Below are 24,556 nucleotides of genomic sequence, written 5' to 3' on the forward strand. Positions count from 1 at the left end.
TTGATATCCATCCAGCGGTGCTGCCAGCTTCATATGCAGTCAGGGGGTGAGAGATTTGCTTTAAAGCATCACTGTCATTTATAAAAACACGTCAAGTTCTGATCGGTTGGGGTCCCCCTCAATCTAGATTGTGCGGTGTGCTTCACTTTTGGGGGCCAATAGGTTGCGGCAGATCTGAAACTGAATTCAGATACACTGATTTGTTTTAGGGTAGAGTAGCAGCGCATTTTCTGCAACTGATCTGCAGGATCAACAGTGTGTGAACGTATCCTTATAATGGAGCCTGTCTCCTCCAATGAGTCAGAGACGGCACCAGTGAAGTGCATGGCCGCAAACCCCTCCCGGCTATATCTAGAGAGCCCAGCACAGACACTTCACAGGTCTACTGGACATAAAACATTTAAAAAATTTTTTTTTTTATAAATGACAGTAATGCTTTAAACCAGTGATTTTCAACCAGTGTGCCGTGGCACACTAGTGTGCCGCGACACATGGTCGGGTGTGCCGCAGGGAAAGTTCCCCAAACTATGGTGCCCCTGTGAAACAGGAGAAAACAATGGGGGAGAGAAACCTGTGGATGGGGGAGAGAAACAGCGGAGAGAAGCAGGGGGGAGAGAAGTTTGGTGGAGAGAAGCAGGGGGGAGAGAAGCACAGGAGAGAAGTAGGGGGGAGAAGTATGGTGGAGAGAAGCAGGGGGGAGAAGTATGGTGGAGAGAAGCACAGGAGAGAAGTAGGGGGGAGAAGTATGGTGGAGAGAAGCAGGGGGGAGAAGTATGGTGGAGAGAAGCAGGGGGGAGAAGTATGGTGGAGAGAAGCAGGGGGGAGAAGTATGGTGGAGAGAAGCAGGGGGGAGAAGTATGGTGGAGAGAAGCAGGGGGGAGAAGTATGGTGGAGAGAAGCACAGGAGAGAAGTAGGGGGGAGAAGTATGGTGGAGAGAAGCATGGGGAGAAGAAAACAGGCCCAGGTTTCACACTGAGCGAGTATAAATACATTTAGAATCTATATTATTAACTATATGTATAATATGTACTGTTTTAGTGTCATTTTGTGCCATTTTGGTTGGTGGTGTGCCCCGGGATTTTTTAACTATAAAAAGTGTGCCGCGGCTCAAAAAAGGTTGAAAATCACTGCTTTAAACACTGTTATGAGCCCCCACAATGCACTGGTCCATGGTAACAGGAAAGCAGCAGAATTCTGACTTTAAATGGAAAGGAAAACTCTAAATTAGTCAACACGATAAGTAAATCGAAATTTTTAGAAAGAGACACTCATTATTGCACAAATAGACTAAAACAAAGCTCAACCCCACTTGACATAAGCTAAAGTCCGAGTTCGGCAATTTTGCTGATTCTTTGGTGTCTGTCACTTGGTCAAGTGATCTTATTTCATTCAGGGCACCATAAGCTAACGGGAATGACTGAGAAAGTCTAAAACGTTATTTAAATTGTCAGCAGATTTCCTGAATGTCTAGTTGTCAGCAGACAGTCCTTAGGTCTATGTTCATTTTAAAGGGGTTTTCTTTGCCATTTTTTGTTTATTTTATTCCTAGTTCCTCTCCCCACCAAGACATTCTGCCACCATTCCTGCCTATGAAAAGACTGCAAGCTATGTAAACAATAGTGATGTGGCGTACAGCACCTCGGAACCAATAAACAATGCAGTCGTGACTATGTCACTTACTTGGGTGGAGTGACCTTTGCACAGCAGGGACAGAATCCTGATAAGGATATGTACCTTCTTTATTGTTTAATTATGTTTACTGTGAAACTGAAAAGTCTGGATATCCATTTTAAAGTGCACGTCAACCTTGAACACTGTCTCTTTATATTTCTATGGGTCAAACATTTTGCACTGAATAAAAATGGAGCTCCAATCCCTATAAAGATGTAATAAGAAATTAATCAGCTGAGAACAATGGACCAAAAACGATATGACAATAAAAAGGGACACAAAGAACTAATAGCAGCAGCTCACACAGTTATATTGCACACTTGGCGACAATAAGGAGACTGGACCTGAGGGGCTTTCCTGCTTAGGATATCTTCTCGCCTCTGATATGCAATCCTCTCTTTCTTGTATAATTATAGAAGGATTTTAAAGCTACAGATCTTCAGAACATACAACTTGCAATAAATAAAGAATAGTAAGATTCTCTGATAGGGTTAATGATGTTTCAGCGCTTTCTCCCCCTTTTCGATAAAGTAATTTTCAGCTGACTCCTGAAATTTCACATCTACATTCATCCTTAAATAATGGAGATACCTGATGTTCATTAAATAAATATACAGTTCTTTTGGTGAAAATGATGTAAAAAAAAAAAAAGCACTTCTACCATGCACAGATATGATGGATAAGAATGATAATTTCTCATCTGATGGGTTACTTACTGGTGCATGTGTACAGGAAAGCTTGTATTTAATGGACAAAACTGCATTTACTTCATGTTTTAAAAGTCCAACATTTTTCTCATACAGAGCTCCAAAGCCCCTGTCCATATGCAATATTAGTGCATATGATCATTATAAAGGGAGGTTTATGAGCCTGTATTATAAAAAAGGGCCATTGAGCTTAATGGCAGCCATGCAACTGGCACTGCAGGGCATGGGGAGTCATTATATGCTGAGAATACCCTTTATAAATCATAATGGTGAATCAAAACTGCGCTTATGTTCCGATAGGTCAGATGACACTGATTGATAATCTCTTTGTTATGTTCATGTTCATCACACCTTTTATTGATATGCTAATGGGGGTGTTTGGTGCACTTTAGGCCCTATTACATGGAAAGATTATCGGCCGTACTCGTCCCATGTATAGGAAGGCAACGATCAGCCGACATGAACGTTGTCGGCTGATTGTTTCTGTTGTTTGTCTTTCAACATGTTGAAAGACAAACGACAATGATAGCAGCAATCTGCAGACCGTAACTATCCTCTATGGGCTGCCTGGATGATCTAGCGATCACCCGGGCAGCCCCCCCTGCAGCCTCCCCTGCACTCACACGCTCGCTGCCGTCGGGAACGAGGAGCAAATGAACTCTAATAGCACTTGTTTGCTCCTCACAGTCGCCCCGTGTAATAGGGGTTTTACCCCTTAATACACCAGTCCCCCTGCTCTCACTTCATGAATATTCATCAGGTGCACTAGAGTTATATCACTGCAGACACCACTTCCTGTGCACTAAACCCCCTATCAATAAATATCAATAACAGGTGTGATTTCCTAAGAATAACGCTACAGATGAACATAATAAAGGTAGATTGCCAATTAGAGATGAGTGAACCTCGAGCATCCGAACCCGAACTTTCGCCATTTGATTAGCGGTGGCTGCTGAAGTTGGATAAAGCCCTAAGGCTATGTGGAAATCATGGATATAGTCATTGGCAGTATCCATGTTTTCCAGACAACCTTAAAGCTTTATCCAAGTTCAGCAGCCACCGCTAATCAAATGATGAACAATCGGGTTCGGATGGACTCGAACCCGAACCCGGTTCGCTCATCTCTATTGCTAATCAGTGTCCCAGACCTATAGGCACGTAACAGCAAGCTGAATTCTAACCTGCTGTTGGTTTTCCTTTTAGGGTACAAACCCACTTGACGTATTTGCTGCGTGAATCAGTCTTAAAAATAAGCAGGCAAAACGCAGGTTGGCTTTATACAATTGTTCTGCGTTAAAATACGCAATTGCGTATTTTTGAAGCGTGAAGCTTGTTGTTAGCAAAGCATCAGTTGTTAACAACCTGTGCGAAAAACGCATGTAGCTTCACGCTTCAAAAATACGCAATTGCGTATTTTAACGCAGAATAATTGTATAAAGCCAACCTGCGTTTTGCCTGCTTATTTTTAAGACTGATTCACGCAGCAAATACGTCAAGTGGGTTTGTACCCTAAAGCATTATTGTCATGTTAAACATAATGCTCATCACAAAGACACATCAAATGTTTTGATCAGTTGCAGTCACCTCTAGTAATCGCTAGACGCAGCCAGGAGAAGGGCATGGCTGAGTGCTTCACTTCCCAGCTCACTGCTCAATTTGACTGGCAGAAGTAAGGGGCCTATTCCAGAGCGATAATCGGGCGATTCGGCAGATTATCGCTCAGTGGAGTAGAGAAAACGATTAGCCGATGATCGTGCCATCGGCTGATCGTTTATTTAGGCCCAAACCTAAAATCATCAGTAACCCACCGCGCATCGCTTGATGGAATAGCGGAGCGCGGCGGGCGACCGACGATTTGAGAAGCAGCATACAGTACCTAGCAGGGCTTCTCCTCCGCTCAGTCTTCCTTCCTGGGTCCCGCGGCGCAGCATCAGCTTCAGTGCGGCCTGACCGAGCCGTCAGACCGCTCAGCCAATCGCTGTCCGGGACCGCCGCAGCCAGTGATTGGCTGAGTGGTCTGACAGCTCAGTCAGGCCGCTCCGGAGTTGATGCTGTGCCGCGGGACCCGGGGAGGAAGACGGAGCAGAGGAGAAGCCCTGCTAGAGGTAATGTATGCTGCAAGGACATCGGTAACAATGTCCCTGCAGCCCTCGCTAACGATTGTCGGGCCGTGGAATAGGTGCAGTAAACGAGCGCAGATCTAGCAGATCGGCGCTCGTTTAAATCGTTGATCGGGCCCTGCTCGGCCCGTGGAATAGGACCTTTAAAGGGGTTATCCAGCGCTACAAAAACATGGCCACTTTTCCCCTACTGTTGTCTCCGGTTTGGGTGGGGTTTTGAAACTCAGTTCCATTGAAGTAAATGGAGCTTTAAGGGGTTATCCAGCGCTACAAAAACGTGGCCACTTTTCCCCCTACTGTTGTCTCCAGTTCAGGTGTGGTTTGCAATTAAGCTCCATTTACTTCAATGGAACTGAGTTTCAAAACCCCACCCAAACTGGAGAAAACAGTAGGGGGAAAGTGGCCATGTTTTTGTAGCGCTGGATAACCCCTTTAATTGCAAACCACACCTGAACTGGAGACAACAGTAGGGGGAAAGTGGCCATGTTTTTGTAGTGCTGGATAACCCCTTTAATTGCAAACCACACCTGAACTGGAGACAACAGTAGGGGGAAAAGTGGCCATGTTTTTGTACCGCTGAATAACCCCTTTAATCTATGGAGCCTATGTTCAACAACAAGTCAGCTCGAACAGTGAGCTGGAGACTGAAGCACACAGGCAGGCACTTCTCCTGGCTCTGCCTAGTAAAGAGTGTAGTTCTCAGCCCCATGACCTCAAACAATCAAAACTTTTGACTTGACACATTAAGAAATTAGTCAGCATAGAATGTTGGACTAAGGATATGGTGTTAAGAGTGAACATACAAGCCATTTTAGTATGCTCTGTGAAGGTATTTTAAAGCTTCCTTTGGGGCATTAAATACTGATGATCCAGACGCCTGTCACTATTGTGCCCTGATATCAATGCTCCTGCTCCTCAGCCTTTGACAATCAGTGTTGTCACATGTAACACCTGGTGGTTGGTCACAACCCACATTATGTATGCACCATATTTATGTTTTCATGTGGACACTAATGTGGTTCATATCTATAAAGAGCTGACACAATGGAGCACAGGCCTGACAGTACTGTCATAGAGTAGACACAGAGACATGCTTCTATATAGCAGTCAGCAGCTGTCACCATTACCTTCAGCAAACACACTAAATGGCGTTTATATGCCCCTGCGGAGGATGCCCTCAGTGCCTGTCCACATAAAAAAAATGTTGCCAGATATAGTAAATTCTTTGAGGCTGTAGACCTATGCCGACATGATGGTAATTTTTGGTGTTGGTTGTTAGTTTATAGATAAGCAATACTGAAAATGTTGCAGATAAATTGAACTTGGATGTATGGACCCAGCTGCCATTAGGAAAATCATGTAGTGCAAAGGCAGCGACTGTAGCTCAATGTGGCTTAACTGTGGCTACCCTGTCTGACAACAGAGTGCCCATCTTTAGTATACTCCCTGTGTACCAGCCATGCAGACTCTTCTCACGGACATCTTTCTGAGGCACTGAGCCTGGATAACAGCCCTATCAAATTCTCTCAGCTCATAGGCCAGGACGTGGAACCAGGAGGACCGGGCATGAAAATGACGGGGTAAGCAATGTCTGCGCTCTGTACCCACGTCTACCTCTAGCCATGCTGTTCTCCCGTTATAAATCCACATGTATGTCCTTGTAAGACTTATCCACTGTCCACTCCGTCTGGCTTTCATGGTCATCTTTGGCATATCGGGCCATTTCCTGCTGGAACCACAGCTGACGTGTCTTGTTAGGATCAACGTTAATCCAGTTGTTTGCAATCCATTTGGTTCCCTGTGTCACAAGGCAGCCTCCATGGAGAGCGAACTCATCCAAATCCCCTACCCAGCCTAAAAGAAAAAGAAAAAGAAAATGAAGCGTAAGACTAAAGATACCATTATTAAGGCTATGTTCCAACTGCGTAAGTTTCGTAATAATCACGGCCGTTGTAACAATGGCCGTGATTACAACAGAACTTACGTAGTGCTGCCTTCTAAGGAGTCCCGGCCGGAGTGTATACACATAGTATACACTCTGGACGGGATCTCTAGCGGCACCGCAAAAAACTGACATGTCAATTTTCTCCAGCTGCTATTCAGTGAATAGCTGCAGCAGAAAACCCTGTCAGTTCACACAATGCGAGCAGCGGGGTATTCGGAACGGTAGTATTCGGAACGGGGTATTCAACGGCAGTGATGACCTTCTCTGACACTGGGCACCCAGAACGTCCGGTGTCTTACTACGTGTGAACATAGCCTAAAAGAATGTGAAGAAAAAAATCTTGGGGTTTTCCCAGGATCAACAGGACTATTGCCTGATTGCTGGGATGGAGGTAGCCAGAGGTGCTTGACTTGGTTACCTCCATCAGTCCCATAGACTTTGAATAGAGTGGCGACACACATGTCTAACTGCTGTATCATTTAAATGAGTGACACAATTTTTGGGCAAAAAATTATCTTTAATAAAGAAAAGAACTAGGTACATCACATGGTGTTTTTTACATGAACAGACCAGCTCCGGCGCGTGGATGCCAGCTGTCAACAGGTCCTTTCCTCAAACCGCTGCCTGCAGGCCTGCCTCCAGTGCTTCATGCCCGGACGGTGCACGGTAATAGGCAGGCGCCGGTCTGTTCATGTAAAAAAACACCAAGGGATGTACCTAGAGGTACATTTGTGTAAATTAGAGTTAACAGAGGAGGCCTTCTTTCCTGGATTCTCATCTCTTTGTGATTATAAAGTGTACCTGCTTTTGTGTCTGCCCTGTTCTACACAGACAAGCCACTGATCTGAAAGAGAAATGTATAATGCTCAATATCCCTCTTGGTAGTGCTGAAGAAAAATTTAAAAGGGGGGTTGGGGGGATTTATCAAATGTTTGTATATGCCAGTCTTAACTAAATCTAGATTGAGAGGCACAGGCACCCTCCTGCCCGCCCATCCGGTGTACAGGTTGTGCAAACAACTCAGTTTGCTCAAAAATTTGCAGGGTGCAGGGATGATAACCTTTCCCAAAGGGGTTATCCAGGAGGATTGGAAAACATAACTGATCTCTTCCAAAAACAGTACCACAGCTGTCAACAGGTTGCATTTAGTACTACCACTTGGCTCTGGTTCTATTCATGTGCAAAACTTAAAGCAAATGTTCTGATGGTACATTCGCTTTAAGGTATAGAGGAAGTTGCAGTGCAACCAAATATCTGCAGATTTACGATCAGTGCTGACCTGTATAAAAATACAATAGCTGGGATAAGGAAAAAAAGGTATTAAACAGAATAACAACCAGAACAATATTGAGTCTGAAAGTACAAACAGTCCTTACATCCTGGACTCCATTGTCTATTAGGCATTGTTCACACTACGTAAAAGTACGGCCGTTGTTGCCATCGGCAACAACGGATGTACTTTGTATGGGTGAACAATGCCTATTGTTCTATGGGATCCCGACCGGAGCGTATACACATCGTATTTGCGGCACGGGGGCCGCAAATAACTGACATGTCAGTTTTCTGCGGCCGCAATTCAATGAATTGCGGCCGTAGGAAACCCTGTCAGTTCACACAGTGAAGTGAGCTATGGGAGGTTCTGATGCAGGCGCGCGCTAATGAGTCCGCATCAGAACACTGCGGCCGAAAGATCATCCGGGATGATCCGTGCAGAGACCGGCCGTTACGTTGTGTGAACATAGCCTAAGGGTGCGTTCACACCTACAGGATCTGCAGCTGATTTTCTGCAGCAGATTTCAGTTAAATAACTGAACACAGCATCAAATCTGATGCTGTGTTCAGTTATTTAACTGAAATCTGCTGCAGAAAATCAGCTGCAGATCCTGTAGGTGTGAACGCACCATTAATGTAACCAAACCTCACGTACCTTTGCCATCAGACAAGTAATTGTACCAGAAGACAGCTGTTCCTTGCCGGGGCTTAATTCTCAAGTTTCCCTTGTCACAATGCTTCCGTGTGTCTCTGAGGTCAATGTCATTCTGGATTAAAGACTGTAAAAAGGGCAACAAAAAAGAAACAATAAAACATGGAAAGATACAACCTCTATAATGTCTATAAAGGGAAGATTTAGAAAAACTGGAATTGCTCTGATTAATAGCTACACACATTATTTTGGGCCTTTTGAGACATGAAATTGCTGTTTTATGGCTCACTAAATAGCAATAAAAACAGATCAAAAGCAAAAAAAATGGCAGCAAAAGATTGACCAAATGACTTTGTTTCTTTTTCAGCCATTTTTTATGCTTAAAAAGGGGCTGAAAAACTGTCGGCCATAGGCATTTCTGCATTTGCTGTGCAGTAGGATGAGCTACCAGGAAGTCCAGAAAACTTCTTACCCCATGATGATTTGTCGCTTATGTCCAATTTTGGGAACTCCACATAAGTGTTGGATCATGCCACTATAATATTCTGTATTTCTTCATATAAAATTGAAGGCACACACATATGGTGTAGGCCCATATAACTGATCTCTACAGCTGTGTGCATGGGATGATGTCAAAGTACTAGGGTCATAAAAGAAGCCTAGGACACAGCTTATTATACTTATGAAAGCTACAGCATTGCCTATATTCGTTTATACGAAGGATAAAGGTTTGCAAGCCAACTCACCATTTCTTCATAGGTCCTGTTATCTGCGATTGGGAATGTGGTCTCTCCACCACTCGTGACATTGTTCAGGTAAAATAGAACCGTTATATACCTGTAAAGTAAGTAGAGAAGATGAGTCTGGACACAGCTGATGGTGCATGTCATATGTGTGTATCTCCAGCAGAAGGCAGTATGCCCACATCAAGGCGTCTGTACAAGTGTAAAATGCATTCCACAGACAGCAAGAGAATGCGGTCATCTGTGTTTATTACAATGCGGCACATTTAAGTCTTGTCAGCAGATACCTTTAAGTATTTCATTTGGTTTGGATACAGGTCGTAATGCTTTTGTATTCATTCATAATTAGACATTACTATATGGGATGCAGCTAAGTGTCTATGATACCAATAATCAAACAAGAAAAGAGAAAAGCTAGACACCACTCAAGTGAAATGTAAAAAATCTGCTTTTATAATGACAAGAAAAAGAAACACCAAATCAAACATGATTAAAACAATTAAAACACCACACAGGTGTATAACAGACCAAGTAAAAGGATATAGTGATCCCCCCACTTCCCCAGCATATCAAACAATAATCTCACTCCACATGATCCAATAATATATAAATAAATAAGTATACCTGATACATTTCACTTGAGTGTTGTGCATTTTAAATATAGTGTCTAGCTTTTTTCTTTTCTTGTTTGATTATTACCACATGGGAGCACAGCAAGAGAAATTATTACTACATGGGGGCACAGCAGGTGACATTATTATTATTATTATTATATAGAGAGCACAGCAGGAGACATTATTACTACAAGGGGGCACAGCAGGGGGCATTATTACTACATGGGGCACAGCAGGTGACATTATTATTATTATTATATAGAGGGCACAGCAGGAGACATTATTACTACAAGGGGGCACAGCAGGGGGCATTATTACTACATGGGGGCACAGCAGGTGACATTATTATTATTATTATTATATAGAGGGCACAGCAGGAGACATTATTACTACAAGGGGGCACAGCAGGGGGCATTATTACTACATGGGGGCACAACAGGAGACATTACTATATGGAGGGAACAGCAGGAGACATTATTACTACATGGGAGCACAGCAGAGGACATTTTTACTACATGAAGGGCACAGCAGTAGACATTAGAATATGGAGAGCACAGCAGGAGACAGTATTACTACATGGGGCACAGCAGGGAGCATTATTACAACATGGGGGCACAGCAGGGCACATTATTTCTACACGGGTAAGTGCACCACCACGTAAAGAGCCATATAATAAATGAACATAGGTGGAGGTCAAGGGTCTCTTACCGACAGGAGGTTTCAAATGCAGCACTTTCATTGGTTGTTAGCTTGGTGTGGGCACATGCTGTCTCAGGAAACACCGGTCCGCTGTCCATGTGGGCATGGTAATGGCCACCGGTGTCGTATCTCACCACCTGTAAAGGCTCGCTGTTCTCTACAACTTCAGGAGGCAGATGGGTTAACCTGATGACCCTAGTAGAAGCAGATCAAGAGTCTTTCACATATAGTATCCAGCAGATAATTTCAAGTTCAAGATTCTGACTGACAACCGCTACTAGTAGCCCTGACATTGCCCATGATATTTTTTTCACTTCATTTCTCATAGACACTGTGTAGGTGTCAGCACTCAGCATGCATTTGTCATTAGTCAACCAGGAATATTAGGATGAACACAGCGATTCTGTGCTCTAGTGCACAGTGTAATGGAAGGACATGTAAAAATGTACATACAAAGAAAAATATTTTATGGTACAGAATACTAGTGTGGTATATGACTTATTGGAGTATATGGTTTAAAAAATGGTATGTACTATCTGGTGCCACAATATGGAGTTACAGCAGGGTCCCATACACTTCAGTAAGACACATATCACAGGTTTGTACAGCAGAGGTTGTATGCAGCCATTATACATGCATGAGCTCTTGAAGGAGTTGCCTCAGGACAGTACCATTCGCTGCAATGTTCATTTGTCCCTGATAATTGACTTGTGTTAAAAAAAATTAGATGACGTGTTCGTTGACCAATCTTACTGTTCTTGCAGGCCTAAAAGTCATTGCAAGTCAGCCAGACATTCCCCATGTGTAATCTGGGGATGTGCAGCCAACAATGATGAAGGGCTTCACTAACAATCCTGTGATCATTCATGCAGCTCTGTCTGCACCATGACTGAGCACTGATCTAATAGACCAGTGCTTGTTTCAGGCATGCATTGGCCTATCTTATATGTCTGATAGCTGGACAGGGCCACAATGGGGCCCCACGGATAACAGCAGTGGGGCTGCAGTGTCCGTGTTTGAATGGAGTGACAGTCAGCATATTCAAAGTCTATGGCACCAAAGGAGATAGCTGTTGCGACAAAGATAGCTAAGTGCAATGCTCACCTCTTTAAGTCCCATAGACTCTGAATACAGCGGTAGCTTACACTTACCACCTAACCTATAAGTAATCCACTATGTTTCTGGGAGGACCCCTTTAAGGACCACTGTTCAAGAATAAAATAAATCCACTGTAAAGATAAATCATCAATTCTTCCTCTTCTATCGAGTTGTTTTAAACTTAATTTATTGGTTCTGTCATATATTCGTTCCTGGGAAATCTGGGTGCCAAAAAACATGACCGTCCTCAGCAGTAATTCTCCAGGGTTTCCATCCTTCTGTATGACAGCTCGGTCTAGTTACATAGAGATGTATACTAGTAGAGATAAGCACAACTCCAGCATGCTCGAGTCTGATCATTCGGCATTTGATTACCGATGGCTAAAGAAGTTGGATCCCAATTCACCGCTGCACACAATGAAGCGTGCAGCTGGAGCCTCACACTCCATTGTGTGAACAGATATGTTCTGTGCGGCAGCACAAAACTGACATGTCAGTTTTTTGCATTGGCCAGTTAGAATCCCGTCCGGAGTGTATAGTTTTTCTATACACTCTGGACGGGATTCCATTCATTCACATACAGCGTATGTTTTATATAAATCACGGCCGTTGTTGCAAATGCAACAACAGCCGTGATTTATACAAAATATACGTTCTGTGAACATGTCCCTAGAGAGTTTGGGAAAACATGGATACAGCCTATGGCATGTTGAAGATATAGCGTATTTTCAGTCATTTCTACTATAGACTTTTCAACATGCTGCGTGTGAACCTGACCATACAGCGGTTCTAATAAATCACTTAGGCAGTGCATCGTATTAATTAGGACAAACCAAATGGAAGTAAACATAGGGGCGGCAGTGTTTGCTGATTTCCGGCCTGTTTGCTAATAATTACAGGCAGGCTGGATTCTCATTTCCTCCGCGTCCCTCAATTAACACTACATTAGGCTCAGTAAATAAACGCTCTGAGTGGATTATGGAGATAAGAGTTCTCACAAGATCTGCAATCCCCATTCTGGATTTACAATACAGGTTATGCTTCAATACAACAGCTTAATTACTGTAGGATGTAAAGGCAATCATAGATAGGAGCTCCACGGGGGGCATTCAAGGACTGATCACAGTAACATTCACAAATTTACATCCCTTATGTACGGGAGGTGGGTGAAGAAGAGGCTGGGAATAAAATTACATGGCAGCCTATACCAATGTAATAATATGATATTTTATTATAGCAAGTGTATCCTCCTGGATCATCTCTTAGTCATCTAATAGCTTTCTTGCTATTTCCTTGTATACTCAGCACATAGCAGCTTTATGCACAGAGCCTTTACACATGTATTTTTTAGGGCCCCCTAGTACTGAGGCATGGGGGTATACCCTCTGATATACTGACCTCTGACGTATGGACCTCAGCACCTGGTGGGCGCCCTCTCCTTGGTACAGCCAGGTGTGCTGACTGTTCCTCACCAGATCGTTCATGGTGATTTCTCGATTGCCCAGGTATTTGTGGAAGTCCCTGAGGTTCAGCTTCTTGAACTCCTCCAGACTGAGGACACCTACCAAAACAAGCAGCCGTTACTAGGAAATCCTAACCCTGTGTAGCGTCTGCCGTCAATATAAGCATTCCTACATTAACACAATTATAAGCATTTGAGATGTCTGGAGCTGCTCCGTCTCTAGGGGAAAGTCTTCTTATCCTTCCAGGACTGGAAATAATTTCTTACATTTAATGTCTGCAGGATCTTAAGGGATGATGTGCAGACAACACTGTTATTAATACGCTTCTTTTCTATAGTTTAGGACTATGCAGACAACTGTGGGGGGGCCAAGTCACTACGACGGCAGCAATAATGCCCTACAGCATTGGTGCCATGGATCTTGATATGATCAGGGGCCACGTCCAGGGCATGGTGACAGCACCCTGGCTGGCCTCTTACACGGCTATTATCACTTTTATTCTTAAGGGGGCATACTGGATGGCTCTGTCATAGTGGAACTGTGGCTATCCCAGTAAATGGGTACCGTGGAGTTATAGTGACACAGCTGCTGGGTTTGTTATGGATGATACTAGTAAAGCGGCATTGTGATTATTGCTATTTATAAGGTATTCTGATATGATATATGCCTATAATAAGCCATAGAGCTCTGATGGGTGGGGCGCACCTATTAAGAGAACACTGTTCTATGTCCTAAATGGGTCCACCTTTGTTCCAGAGCCCAGCCAGAGGAAGGATAAGCCTATTCCCCAATATGATCTATGGGGAGGGTGGGCCCTTGCTCTGGGGCCCTGTCTATCAGACATTGATGCCATTTGTTTTCTTTTGTAGGATTAGGGAACAAGTTTTATATTTTACCTTATTAAGAATAAATGTAGTGAAATAAATGGTTAACCACGTTCTAGAAACCTGGGCATATTAAATAAGTAAACCTCTATTTTACATTTTAGTAGCCACTACATTGCGGAAATTCTATCCTAATCCTATTCCAAGCACTCTAGAGATGATATCCATTAAGACAAAACAGGGATAATGCACTCATATAAACACAGGGCTGCATTTACAGAAAGCCGAGCACACGGCATACTGACACTGGGCGGCGGGTCACATTTATTATGTAGAGACATTCTCGCTGGCTCACCATTTCCATCAGGGTCGGCTTTAACAGCTGTATACATTTCCCGAATATTCTCAGGTGTCATCCACCTGCCATTCCCGAGGCGAGAATGGGTTAATACCTGCAAACAGGACACAAAATAATAGTAATACATACTAATGGTAGTATACAGTCAAATAATGCACTGGTAGTATATAGTAAAGTAGTACTGTATAGTATACCCAGGTATATACAGCTCAGTGTAAGGAATTGAATATAAGCAGTTCCCTAATAAATACATATAGGGAGACAACTACTGGTAAAGTAAGTGCCTAATATATAGTATCTATTGGGTTCCCATGGTACGGGCTCCTTTATTGCAGCACGGTTTTCTTTACAGAGAGAGAAAACACTCCAACTGCTTCTAAAAATACTCAGTATGTAGATGCCAAGGTGGCGCAGAGTCTGATGCAGCCTGGCGTGAATGGCATTGCCCAGGGGTATAATGAGGAGCGGGAGCTACACAAGAGACAGCAGCTCCTATAGAACCAGGACCCAGGAAAACTGGATGTTTTGTGTGTCCATATATTTCACATATTAGTGTATGATAGTGAACATGCAATGTGGAAAATTATGTAATACTGCAAATGATCACCCAGGCAACATATAAAAAAAATCTGTCCGTCCGTCCGTCCGTCTATCTATCTAAAAACTAATGAACACAGCTCTCCAATAACATTCAAGGTGCCAGTGACGCAGACCTGATCTACATGTATATAAGAGAAGAAAGGTTGCAGCCCTCCACGGTCCAGGGCAAAAGTAGTTCTCCGATTTCTTCATGTTTCAGTCATCTTGATGGGACCATAATCAAGCAATGTGATACATGCAGGGTATATATACCCACGTGCTTAACCGAAATTATACCTTATGCATAGATCCCAGTTTTCTGTATTAATAATTTGCTTAAGAACAATAGGAAGCTCTTCTACTTTAGTCCTTGCTTTATTGGGTAAAATACTGAATAAATTGTTCACGTGAATCTACAACAAATATGTGACCACTGGCATAGGACGTCCCTGCATATTAGTCTGCTTATCAGTGTATTACTTTGATTTCAGTCCTCTTATTGATTCCACCTAAGCAGTCTGTATTCATGCCTGGAGCACTGCAGGACAACAGCTAATGTGTCTGCATCTAGCCTGCCTCCATATATGCATCCATACCTAATAAGAGCTCTATTTAGGACACACACATATAAGATATAATTGCTACTAAACAGCAAATGTTCCATAACAAATGTACACATAGTGCTTCCTGCAAATACGTCACATGGATAATGGCTCAATGTAGCATTAGTTATACATTACCAATCGATTAAGCTCTTATGAACTATTGATGCATATATGGATAGCCTATGCTGACATATTAGCTGTTGTCCTGCAGTGCTCCAGGCATTAATACAGACTGCTTATAGGCGGAATCAATAAGAGGACTGGAACAGGAGTAATACACTGATAAGTGGACTATATGTTATACAAGTGCATCATATCCAAGTGGTCATATCAATACTATGTAATAGCAGTCACGTTTGTATGATACATTCACAGTGAATTATTGATATGATATGTTATACAACAAAGCAAGCAATTAAGTATCATTGTTCTTCAGTGAATTATATACATACCCATGTGTCCCCAGCAATGTATAGCTATCAGAGTGCAAAACACCATAAACATATGACAGAAATCCATAATTTCTTGCAAAGTGCAAGTGCATGGTAAACAATAATGTACAATGATAATGCATCCATATAGAGACCAAGATGTGTAATAACAATTACAATGGATATGTACTATAATAAAAAGTGCTACCTAACACTTTTACATAGGAAGAAGAAGAGACCAACTCACTAAGTAGAAGCAAATCTACTGTGCAATGGCGAGACATAAAGACCAGTGTGGGTGCAAAATGTATCTATCTATCTAATATTTATTTCTATATCTCATATCTATCTATATCATTTACATAAATTTAAAGCGAATGTACCACTAGGTACATTGTTTTGTGTTTTTTTTACATGAACAGACTGACACCGGCATGGGGATGCCAGTGCCACAGTCCTTTTTTTTTTGAACCGTCCCCCGATTCCTGCACACAACGCTGGCGTATTACTGAGCACCGGCCTGGCGAGAAGCACAGGAGGTGGACCCGCTGCCCCCCCAGCGTGAGGAAACTCACTTTTTGTGTCCGTTTAAAGAAACGGATCCGTTTTTTTCATAATGAAAGTCAAATGGATCAAAATGGATGCACACAAAGGCATCCGTATTTTTGCAAAAACCGGATGAAAAGACAGATTGCAAAAACTGTGTGCATCCGTTTTGATCCGTTTTTTTCATTAACTTCCATCATAAAAAAGAAAAGGATCAAAAAGGATCAGTTTCGATCCATTTTTTTTTTATGGAAGTCAATGGAAAAATTGATAAAAACGTATGCACACACATGCATGGTTTTTTTTATCCGTTTTTTGCAAAAAAACAGATTGCAAAAACGTAGTGTGAACCCAGCCTTAATGTGTGTTTTTCTGGAATGTCTTCTACATTTCTCTGTCATTTCCTATACGGTATTCTGTGCTGGGAAGAGAAACTATATATTCCAGTGGGAAATCACTGTATATGTAGATAACTATAAATCCAGAAAATGGCAACACTGGACATGAATGTCTGTAAGATGGAGTGAGAGTAAAGCTGCATATTGGACTGTCAGTATAAAAGACCATGAGACAAGCAGACCTATCACCTAGCAGGACATTCAGTCAGCTGTGGATTTCTGTGACTGGAAACCTCGGATACTATTTTCCGCACACATAACAGATTTTCAGTATATATTTATCTCACTATAAATGTGTCTTATCCAGCAGCCCACCCCCAGGCAATAAAAAAGAAATGTTGGAGTGGCAGCATGTTTATATGGAAAGTGCCACCGCTAATGTAGAGCTTGTTCTCTCACTTTGGTTTAGGGAAGCACATAATATAAATATGGCTGTACATAATTTTTTTATGAGGGTTTGAGTGAAGCAAGAGCATTTTACTGAGAAGAATCTTTAATGAGATCTACAGTATGTAGGGAAAGGCCTGCATAGGTGTGTTTACGCCATGGAGGTGGGACAACATCATGTATCATAAAGGCCTTATTCACACATCCCGCAAAGTTATCCATGATCACAGATCTATGGATTATTGGCTACGTATTTCTATTGCGATATTCACACATTCCACTTTTCACACATCCACAAAAAATCAGAGACATGTCCTAGTGTGAATTGTAATTGCGGTATGGATTAGCCAGTGGAAGCCTATGGGATCCCTGTTTTTTGTAGACACCACATCCGTGAGATGGGAGGACACATACTTGAGTTGACCAACTGGAGGTCCCCTTTAACCCCTTAAAGAAGTAGCAATTTTAGCCACTGAGGGCTCATAATTTTTTTTACAATTTTTTTATCTGTATATTCTAAAAGACAGAACTCTATTTTCCTATTAAGGAAAAATTCAAGGGCTTGTTTTTTGCAGGACCAGAGTAGATTTTATTAGTACTATTCTGGAATACATTTGACTTTTGTCTACTACACTATACCATGCTTTCTTTTTTACTGTTTACCAAATTATACTGGTCTGACATACGCCAATAGGACACTGCTTTTACTTCCTATAGTTCAGGGCTAGACTCTGACATTTTGTAGCACTAGAGATTGACTTTAAAGTGTCACTGTCGTTATAACTTTCTAAATCAACAGTAGATGTCATATATAGCAGGTTTGCAATTTACAGCCATTTTTTTTAGTCATCATGTTTTCTGACTGTTTTTTTCTCAAAAAACAGGAAACAGTCAGATAACAGGAAGTGCTGTGTATCCCGGGCCATCTGACCGTTTAGAGAGAAGGCAGTCATGTGACTGATGAACAAATTGAGCCATGACTCTCTGTACTGGACAGAATTCCTGTGTTTAATCTGTTTTATTCAACCAGCACAGTCAGAAAATCTGCCTTCAGGAGACTGGACCTGGATTTTTGGTAAGTTCAGCTTTGTTTTACAGCATGATAACAGAAAAAAAATAATGAATGTACAGTTGTGCCTTGGATTACGAGCATATTTCGTTCTGGGATTGTGCTTGTAATCCAAATCCACTCTTAAACCAAAGCAAATTTTCCATAAGGAATCATTGAAATGGAGAAAAATGGTTCCACAACCCCAAAAAGTTATTTTTTATTCTGAATAACTTGTAAAACAAACATTTAGAAAGCTGAATATGTGATATTATAAGTTACTGTAGAGTATAGCCAAGCAGGATGTGGTGTATAATGTATAGTAAGTGCATAAGAATGAAGAAGAAGAAGAGTTTGTACATACAGAAAGGAACTGCAGATCCCCATAATGCAGGAGCATAGTACAACAGGCTAGAATAGAGAAGCAGGGCTGCTGCCAGAAGTCTGCATGGTCACATGATCACAATGGGTAAAGGGTTGTGTGTTCAGCATGGACCAATCAGGAAGTAAGAATCACAGAGCTGTGCAGGAGGACAGTGACAGAAACTCTTATATACAGCAGTGTGTATAGCTGAGTGTAAGTGCAGGCACATTATAGCAGGAATGGAGAGGATGGGAAACACAAGGGCTGACAGAGAATGCAGGGAGCATGAAGGAATGAGCAGGGCAGATGTGGGCACAGTATATCAGCACTCTCTTTCCGGGGAGAGAGAGGGGTTACAGCTATGGAGAGAATACCTTTCACAGTCCTGTTCCCTGGTGCAGGCCCCAACCTGAAGTGGATCTGCTATGATTTGAAAGGTGAGGGAGGCTTCCTGGTTCAGAGTATAGGGCTGTAGACCACGCTATGCAGACCATGCCCCTCCTCCACTCACCCTCCCACCCATTACAGGGAGCTTTTAAACCAAAGCAATGCTCTTAAACCAAGTTACAATTTTGAAAAACTCTGAGCTCTTTTTGCAAAACACTCTCAGTCCAAGTTACTCTTAAACCAAGGTACCACTGTATATTGCAAACCTGCTTTAGATCACATCTACTGTTGATTTAGATTTTGAAAGTTATAACTATTGAGTGACAGCTGCAGTCCACAAGATTACATGAAAAACAATGTATTGCTATGGACTTTACAGCAACTCAGTACTTAAAGTGAATCAGGTACGTCGCTTTAAGTTTTTTTATATGAACAGACCAGCGCAGGCACAGGGATACCAGTGTCGCTGACCTTTTTTTGAACTCCTTCTCGTCTGTGATATGGCTCCATTAAAGTCAATGGAGCCGTATCACAGAGGGGAGGGGTTTTGTCATACTGGAGGCAGACGGGACCGCCTTCAGTACTTCAGGCCGGTGCCCGGCCCACGGTTCACAGAAAGGACCGTGGTAACGGCATCCCTGCGCCTGTCTATTTAAATAAAAAAAACTTGATGTACCTGATGGTACATTCTCTTTAAAACCAGTAGCACTACAAAATGTTGCAGTATAGCGTGTTAGGATGATAATCACTCTGAGTAATAGGATCCTAACACTTTAAAGTAAACTATTAGGATGGAAGAGACAATTGTGTTGTTTCACTTACAGGGGATTGTCTAGTCTGGAAAAAACCCTCAGCTGCAAGAAGTAAAGGTTTCACCCACTAAATGTAAGCGATGAGTTCTTCTTTTCAATGACAGCAAGAAGATGTTATAGGGGTAGTGCAGTGTTTTTCTTTTTCTGCTTAATTAACACACATTATAAAGTTATATAACTTTGTAATGTGTGTTAATAAGCTGTCTGGCCCCCCTGATTGGCTGAGCTTGCTGGAAGCCATGTGATGCACTCCAGCCATGCGCACCAGCAGCTTTTTCTCTCCCATTCACTACACCCGGACCCGGAAGTGAGGACGGCAGCTGAAGATGGCGAGGACGCGGCCGGCGGGAAACTTCGATCGCCACTGATGGTCAGTATATATTCTGTGTGTGCCTGTGGTTATTTTTGGGGGAGGATGGCTGCCGCACTGCCCCTTTAAGAATGGTGCAGTAGAAACACAAGGAATATTAGAACGCTGTTTAACTCCTCTTTCTACAATGATTTGGCCTTCTTTACAGATAACTTGAAATCTCTCCAAGGTATTTGGCAAAGGACAAAAGACAAAATTATTTTTCCTTGTGCCATCATCCTTGTCTGGAGGAACACAGAGTGAAGAGCTTTTAACTGCAGGCTGCTTCTTATCACTATCGACCATTATACAATCAGTGACAGCTCAGTGTTGAGGACGAATACATGATGCCAAGAAACAAAGTACACCAGGGTCCCAGAGGACTGGTGTGAGATTGTCAGTGGGTCCCATGAGTGTTTTTTCTATACTTTCCTTTACGTTTTCTATACTTTGTATAAATAAAATAAAAGTAAACCCGTCATATTGAAAATGCAATCCAATCTCCAGGTTATAGGGCAGTAGCAGATTGACATACATTATTGACGCACAGTTCCAGTGTAACTTGAATTCATTCTGAGCTTAGGAGTCCAGTGGGCGGTCTGCATCAGTAATAGACAGCTATCTCTGCATACAGACCCATGTATACAGTGCCAAGCTACTTTACTACTAACCCAGAATAAATGACAAATTATACAGGGGCTCGTCTAACAAGCTTAAACAGAAAAGAGCTGTAGGCTAAACACACAAGCAGCACAATCCCCTGTCCTGATTGTTACAGTGTATCAGTGCAGGTAAATGCCCATTTTCAAGGATTTACCACCCTCTGGCAGCAAGCAGAGACTTTACCAACAATGAAGAATTTAAACACACTGTAGGATCTATTCAGACAGCCATCTCACAAGCTGGTCTTAAAGGGGTATTTCTCTCAAACATAACTTTTGATATGTTGCTGCTCATTGTGAGACAAACAATACATTCCATACTTGTTATTATTTATCCAGTCTCCTTCCCCCAGTTCTGAGCTGCTGCTTTCTGCTGAAAACCAAAAAATCTGTGTGTGAGCCTTCCTCTCTGCCTCTCCCCCTTTCCTCCCTTCTGAGACATGATGTAAACAACTCCCAGGCAGACTTTATCTGCAACATTGTAACTTCTTTGTAATGCTGGGAGGGTTATTCTTAGGTCAAGTTGCTGATGAACGCAGTGTGATTAATCTCCTGGCATTACAAAGAAGCTACAATGTTGCAGATGAAGCCAGTCAGGGGCTTGCATACATCAGCTGTCTCAGAAGGTAGGGGGGAGACAGAGAAAAAGGCTCAAACACACATTTTTTATGTTTTCAGCTGAAAGCAGCAGCTCAGAACTTGGGGAAGGAGACTGAATATATAATAACAAGTATGGAAGGATAGGTTAGTCTCACCATGTGCAGAAATATATCAAAAGTTATGTTTAAGTAAAATACCCCTTTAGGTATTTTTAAGTCTACTGGAAAAAGATGCTCCTAATGTATTAAGAAGCACATGCCTGTTAATAAATTTGGCGCATCTCTTGTACCAGACTAAGAAATGTACTCCAGCTGTGAGCTGGAATATATTGCTGACATAACTTATCCAACTTCTGGTATAGGGTATCTTCTATCCACCAAGCCATCAGAAGCCACTAATCCACTAAGCCCCACCCTATTCAAAAAAGTGCTAAAAAGGTAAAACACCGATTTTTGCACAAACCACGGCTTAAGTGAAGATTTGTGAATACAATAAATTCCTATCAAAGTATATAAAAAAAGTTGCACAGCTTATTATACAGTGATTTTAAAGTGGGGAAGCCCCAAAAACCCCTGGAGTTGTTTTAACCCTCTCCTCACCTCTTTGATCTGCAGCTGCCCATCTTGATTGTGATCCAGTAGATTAAAGATGTCAGCCTTGCTTATCTCTAGATTTTCCATAGCTTCCTTGTATCCATCTACCGGCAGAATCTGGCTGGCTTGGAGTCCTTTTAATTGCGCCAGGTGGATGAGAAGTTTGCACTCTTGTTCGGACAAAAAGTTGGGGACTTCTGCAAGGATGAGATGAATGCTGAATAATATATATATCGTAAAAGATTAAACAGATTAAACAGACATTGAACCAAGTGATAGAACAGTATGCAGTATGCTCCTGAGCCCCTCCTAGTGGTGGCTATAGGAAGCCAAAATGTGGTCATTAAGTTATGTCTATGTAAGGGATTTGGAGCACTGTGTGCCAAAAACAGAACTCTTGCCACTATGAAGATATCTTCATAAAGGGGTAGTGTAGTCCTCTCTAGCCATTGCTTTAGGGTGCATTTACACAGAGAGTTTTATCTGACAGATTTTTGAAGCCAAAGCCAGGAATAGTTTTGAAAAGAGTAGAAATCTCAATCTTTTCTTTATGGCCTGTTCTCTGTTTATAGTCTGTTCCTGGCTTTGGTTTCAAAAATCTGTCAGATAAATCTGTCTATGTAATACACCAACAACTGACTTTGAACTTGGAGCTATTTAAATGATCATCACTGACAGATACACTACCGTTCAAAAGTTTGGGGTCACATTGAAATGTCCTTATTTTTGAAGGAAAAGCACTGTACTTTTCAATTAAGATAACTTTAAACTAGTCCTAACTTTAAACAAATACACTCTATACATTGCTAATGTGGTAAATGACTATTCTAGCTGCAAATGTCTGTTTTTTGGTGCAATGTCTACATAGGTGTATAGAGGCCCATTTCCAGCAACTATCACTCCAGAAAAGCCTTGTGCAATCATGTTTACACATCTGAAAACAGTCTAGCTCGTTACAGAAGCTACAAAACTGAAATTCCTTTGAGCAGATTGTGTTTCTGGAGCATCACATTTGTGGAGTCAATTAAACGTTTAAAATGGCCAGAAAAAGAGAACTTTCATCTGAAACTCGACAGTCTATTCTTGTTCTTAGAAATGAAGGCTATTCCATGCGAGAAATTGCTAAGAAATTGAAGATTTCCTACAACGGTGTGTACTACTCCCTTCATAGGACAGCACAAACAGGCTCTAACCAGAGTAGAAAAAGAAGCGGGAGGCCGCGTTGCACAACTAAGCAAGAAGATAAGCACATTAGAGTCTCTAGTTTGAGAAACAGACGCCTCACAGGTCCCCAACTGGCATCTTCATTAAATAGTACCCGCAAAACACCAGTGTCAACATCTACAGTGAAGAGGCGGCTGCGGGATTTTGGGCTTCAGGGCTGAGTGGCAAAAAAAAGCCATATCTGAGACTGGCCAATAAAAGAAAAAGATTAAGATGGGCAAAAGAACACAGACATTGGACAGAGGAAGACTGGAAAAAAGTGTTGTGGACGGATAAATCCAAGTTTGAGGTATTTGGATCACAAAGAAGAACGTTTGTGAGACGCAGAACAGATGAAAAGATGCTGGAAGAATGCCTGACGCCATCTGGTAAGCATGGTGGAGGTAATGTGATGGTCTGGGGTTGCTTTGGTGCTGGTAAGGTGGGAGATTTGTACAGGGTAAAAGGGATTCTGAATAAGGAAGGCTATCACTCAATTTTGCAACGCCATGCCATACCCAGTGGACAGCGCTTGATTGGAGCCAATTTCATCCTACAACAGGACAATGACCCTAAACACACCTCCAAATTGTGCAAGAACTATTTACAGCAGAAACAGGCAGCTGGAATTCTATTGGTAATGGAGTGGCCAGCGCAGTCACCAGATCTGAACCCCATTGAGCTGTTGTGGGAGCAGCTTGACCGTATGGTACGCCAGAAGTGCCCATCCAACCAATCCAACTTGTGGGAGCTGCTTCTAGAAGCGTGGGGTGCAATTTCTCCAGCTTACCTCAACAGATTAATAGCTAGAATGCCAAAGGTGTGCAATGCTGTAATTGCTGCAAAAGGAGGATTCTATGACGAAAGCAAAGTTTGATGTAAAAACAATGTTATTTCAAATACAAATCAATATTTCTAACCTTGTCAATGTCTTGACTCTATTTTCTATTCATTTCACAACGTATGGTGGTGAATAAGTGTGACTTTTCATGGAAAACACAAATTGTTTGGGTAACCCCAAACATTTGAACGGTAGTGTACCTGTCAAAACATAGATTGGATAGGTTCCAATAACTCCTTATTGGTGGGTTTTTTGTTTGGCAGATATAGATCCTATATAAAAAGATAGAAGCCTACCAAAAAGTGAAGAAGCATCTGAATGGCTGTGTAAAGTAGTGACCCTGGGAAAGAGCAGTCACTATCCTTCTGTACTGTCGACCGTGCTGGTTGCCACCCAATATAAGTAAGAGAACTATACAAAGACTGATTTTTTTATTTTATGCAGTAAATTCCCTTGAATTGTCTTGTTTTTTGTTTTACATAACAACAAATGACATTGTGATTGATCACCAGATAAATAGGATCCTAACAACTGCAAATGGATGCAAGCAGGATTGTTTTAAAAAGGAAAACATTTATCGAGCC

At 42.1% G+C, this 24,556-nt stretch overlaps 1 protein-coding gene across 1 annotated transcript in view; it reads right to left on the minus strand.

Annotated features, from left to right (window-relative positions):
• Positions 1-4,871: 4,871 nt before the first annotated feature.
• The window catches only part of P4HTM (prolyl 4-hydroxylase, transmembrane), a 53,269-nt gene continuing 33,584 nt past the window's right edge, over positions 4,872-24,556 (minus strand). The window contains exons 3-9 of the mRNA XM_069968744.1: positions 21,935-22,125; positions 14,165-14,261; positions 12,921-13,083; positions 10,434-10,619; positions 9,115-9,205; positions 8,372-8,495; positions 4,872-6,353 (exon numbers count right to left, since the gene is read on the minus strand). Of these exons, the coding sequence (XP_069824845.1) occupies positions 6,136-6,353; positions 8,372-8,495; positions 9,115-9,205; positions 10,434-10,619; positions 12,921-13,083; positions 14,165-14,261; positions 21,935-22,125 (1,070 nt within the window). The 3' untranslated portion in view covers positions 4,872-6,135. The remainder of the gene's footprint in view (positions 6,354-8,371; positions 8,496-9,114; positions 9,206-10,433; positions 10,620-12,920; positions 13,084-14,164; positions 14,262-21,934; positions 22,126-24,556) is intronic.

Source organism: Dendropsophus ebraccatus, chromosome 4, assembly GCF_027789765.1.
Source record: "Dendropsophus ebraccatus isolate aDenEbr1 chromosome 4, aDenEbr1.pat, whole genome shotgun sequence".
NCBI classification, from domain to species: domain Eukaryota; kingdom Metazoa; phylum Chordata; class Amphibia; order Anura; family Hylidae; genus Dendropsophus; species Dendropsophus ebraccatus.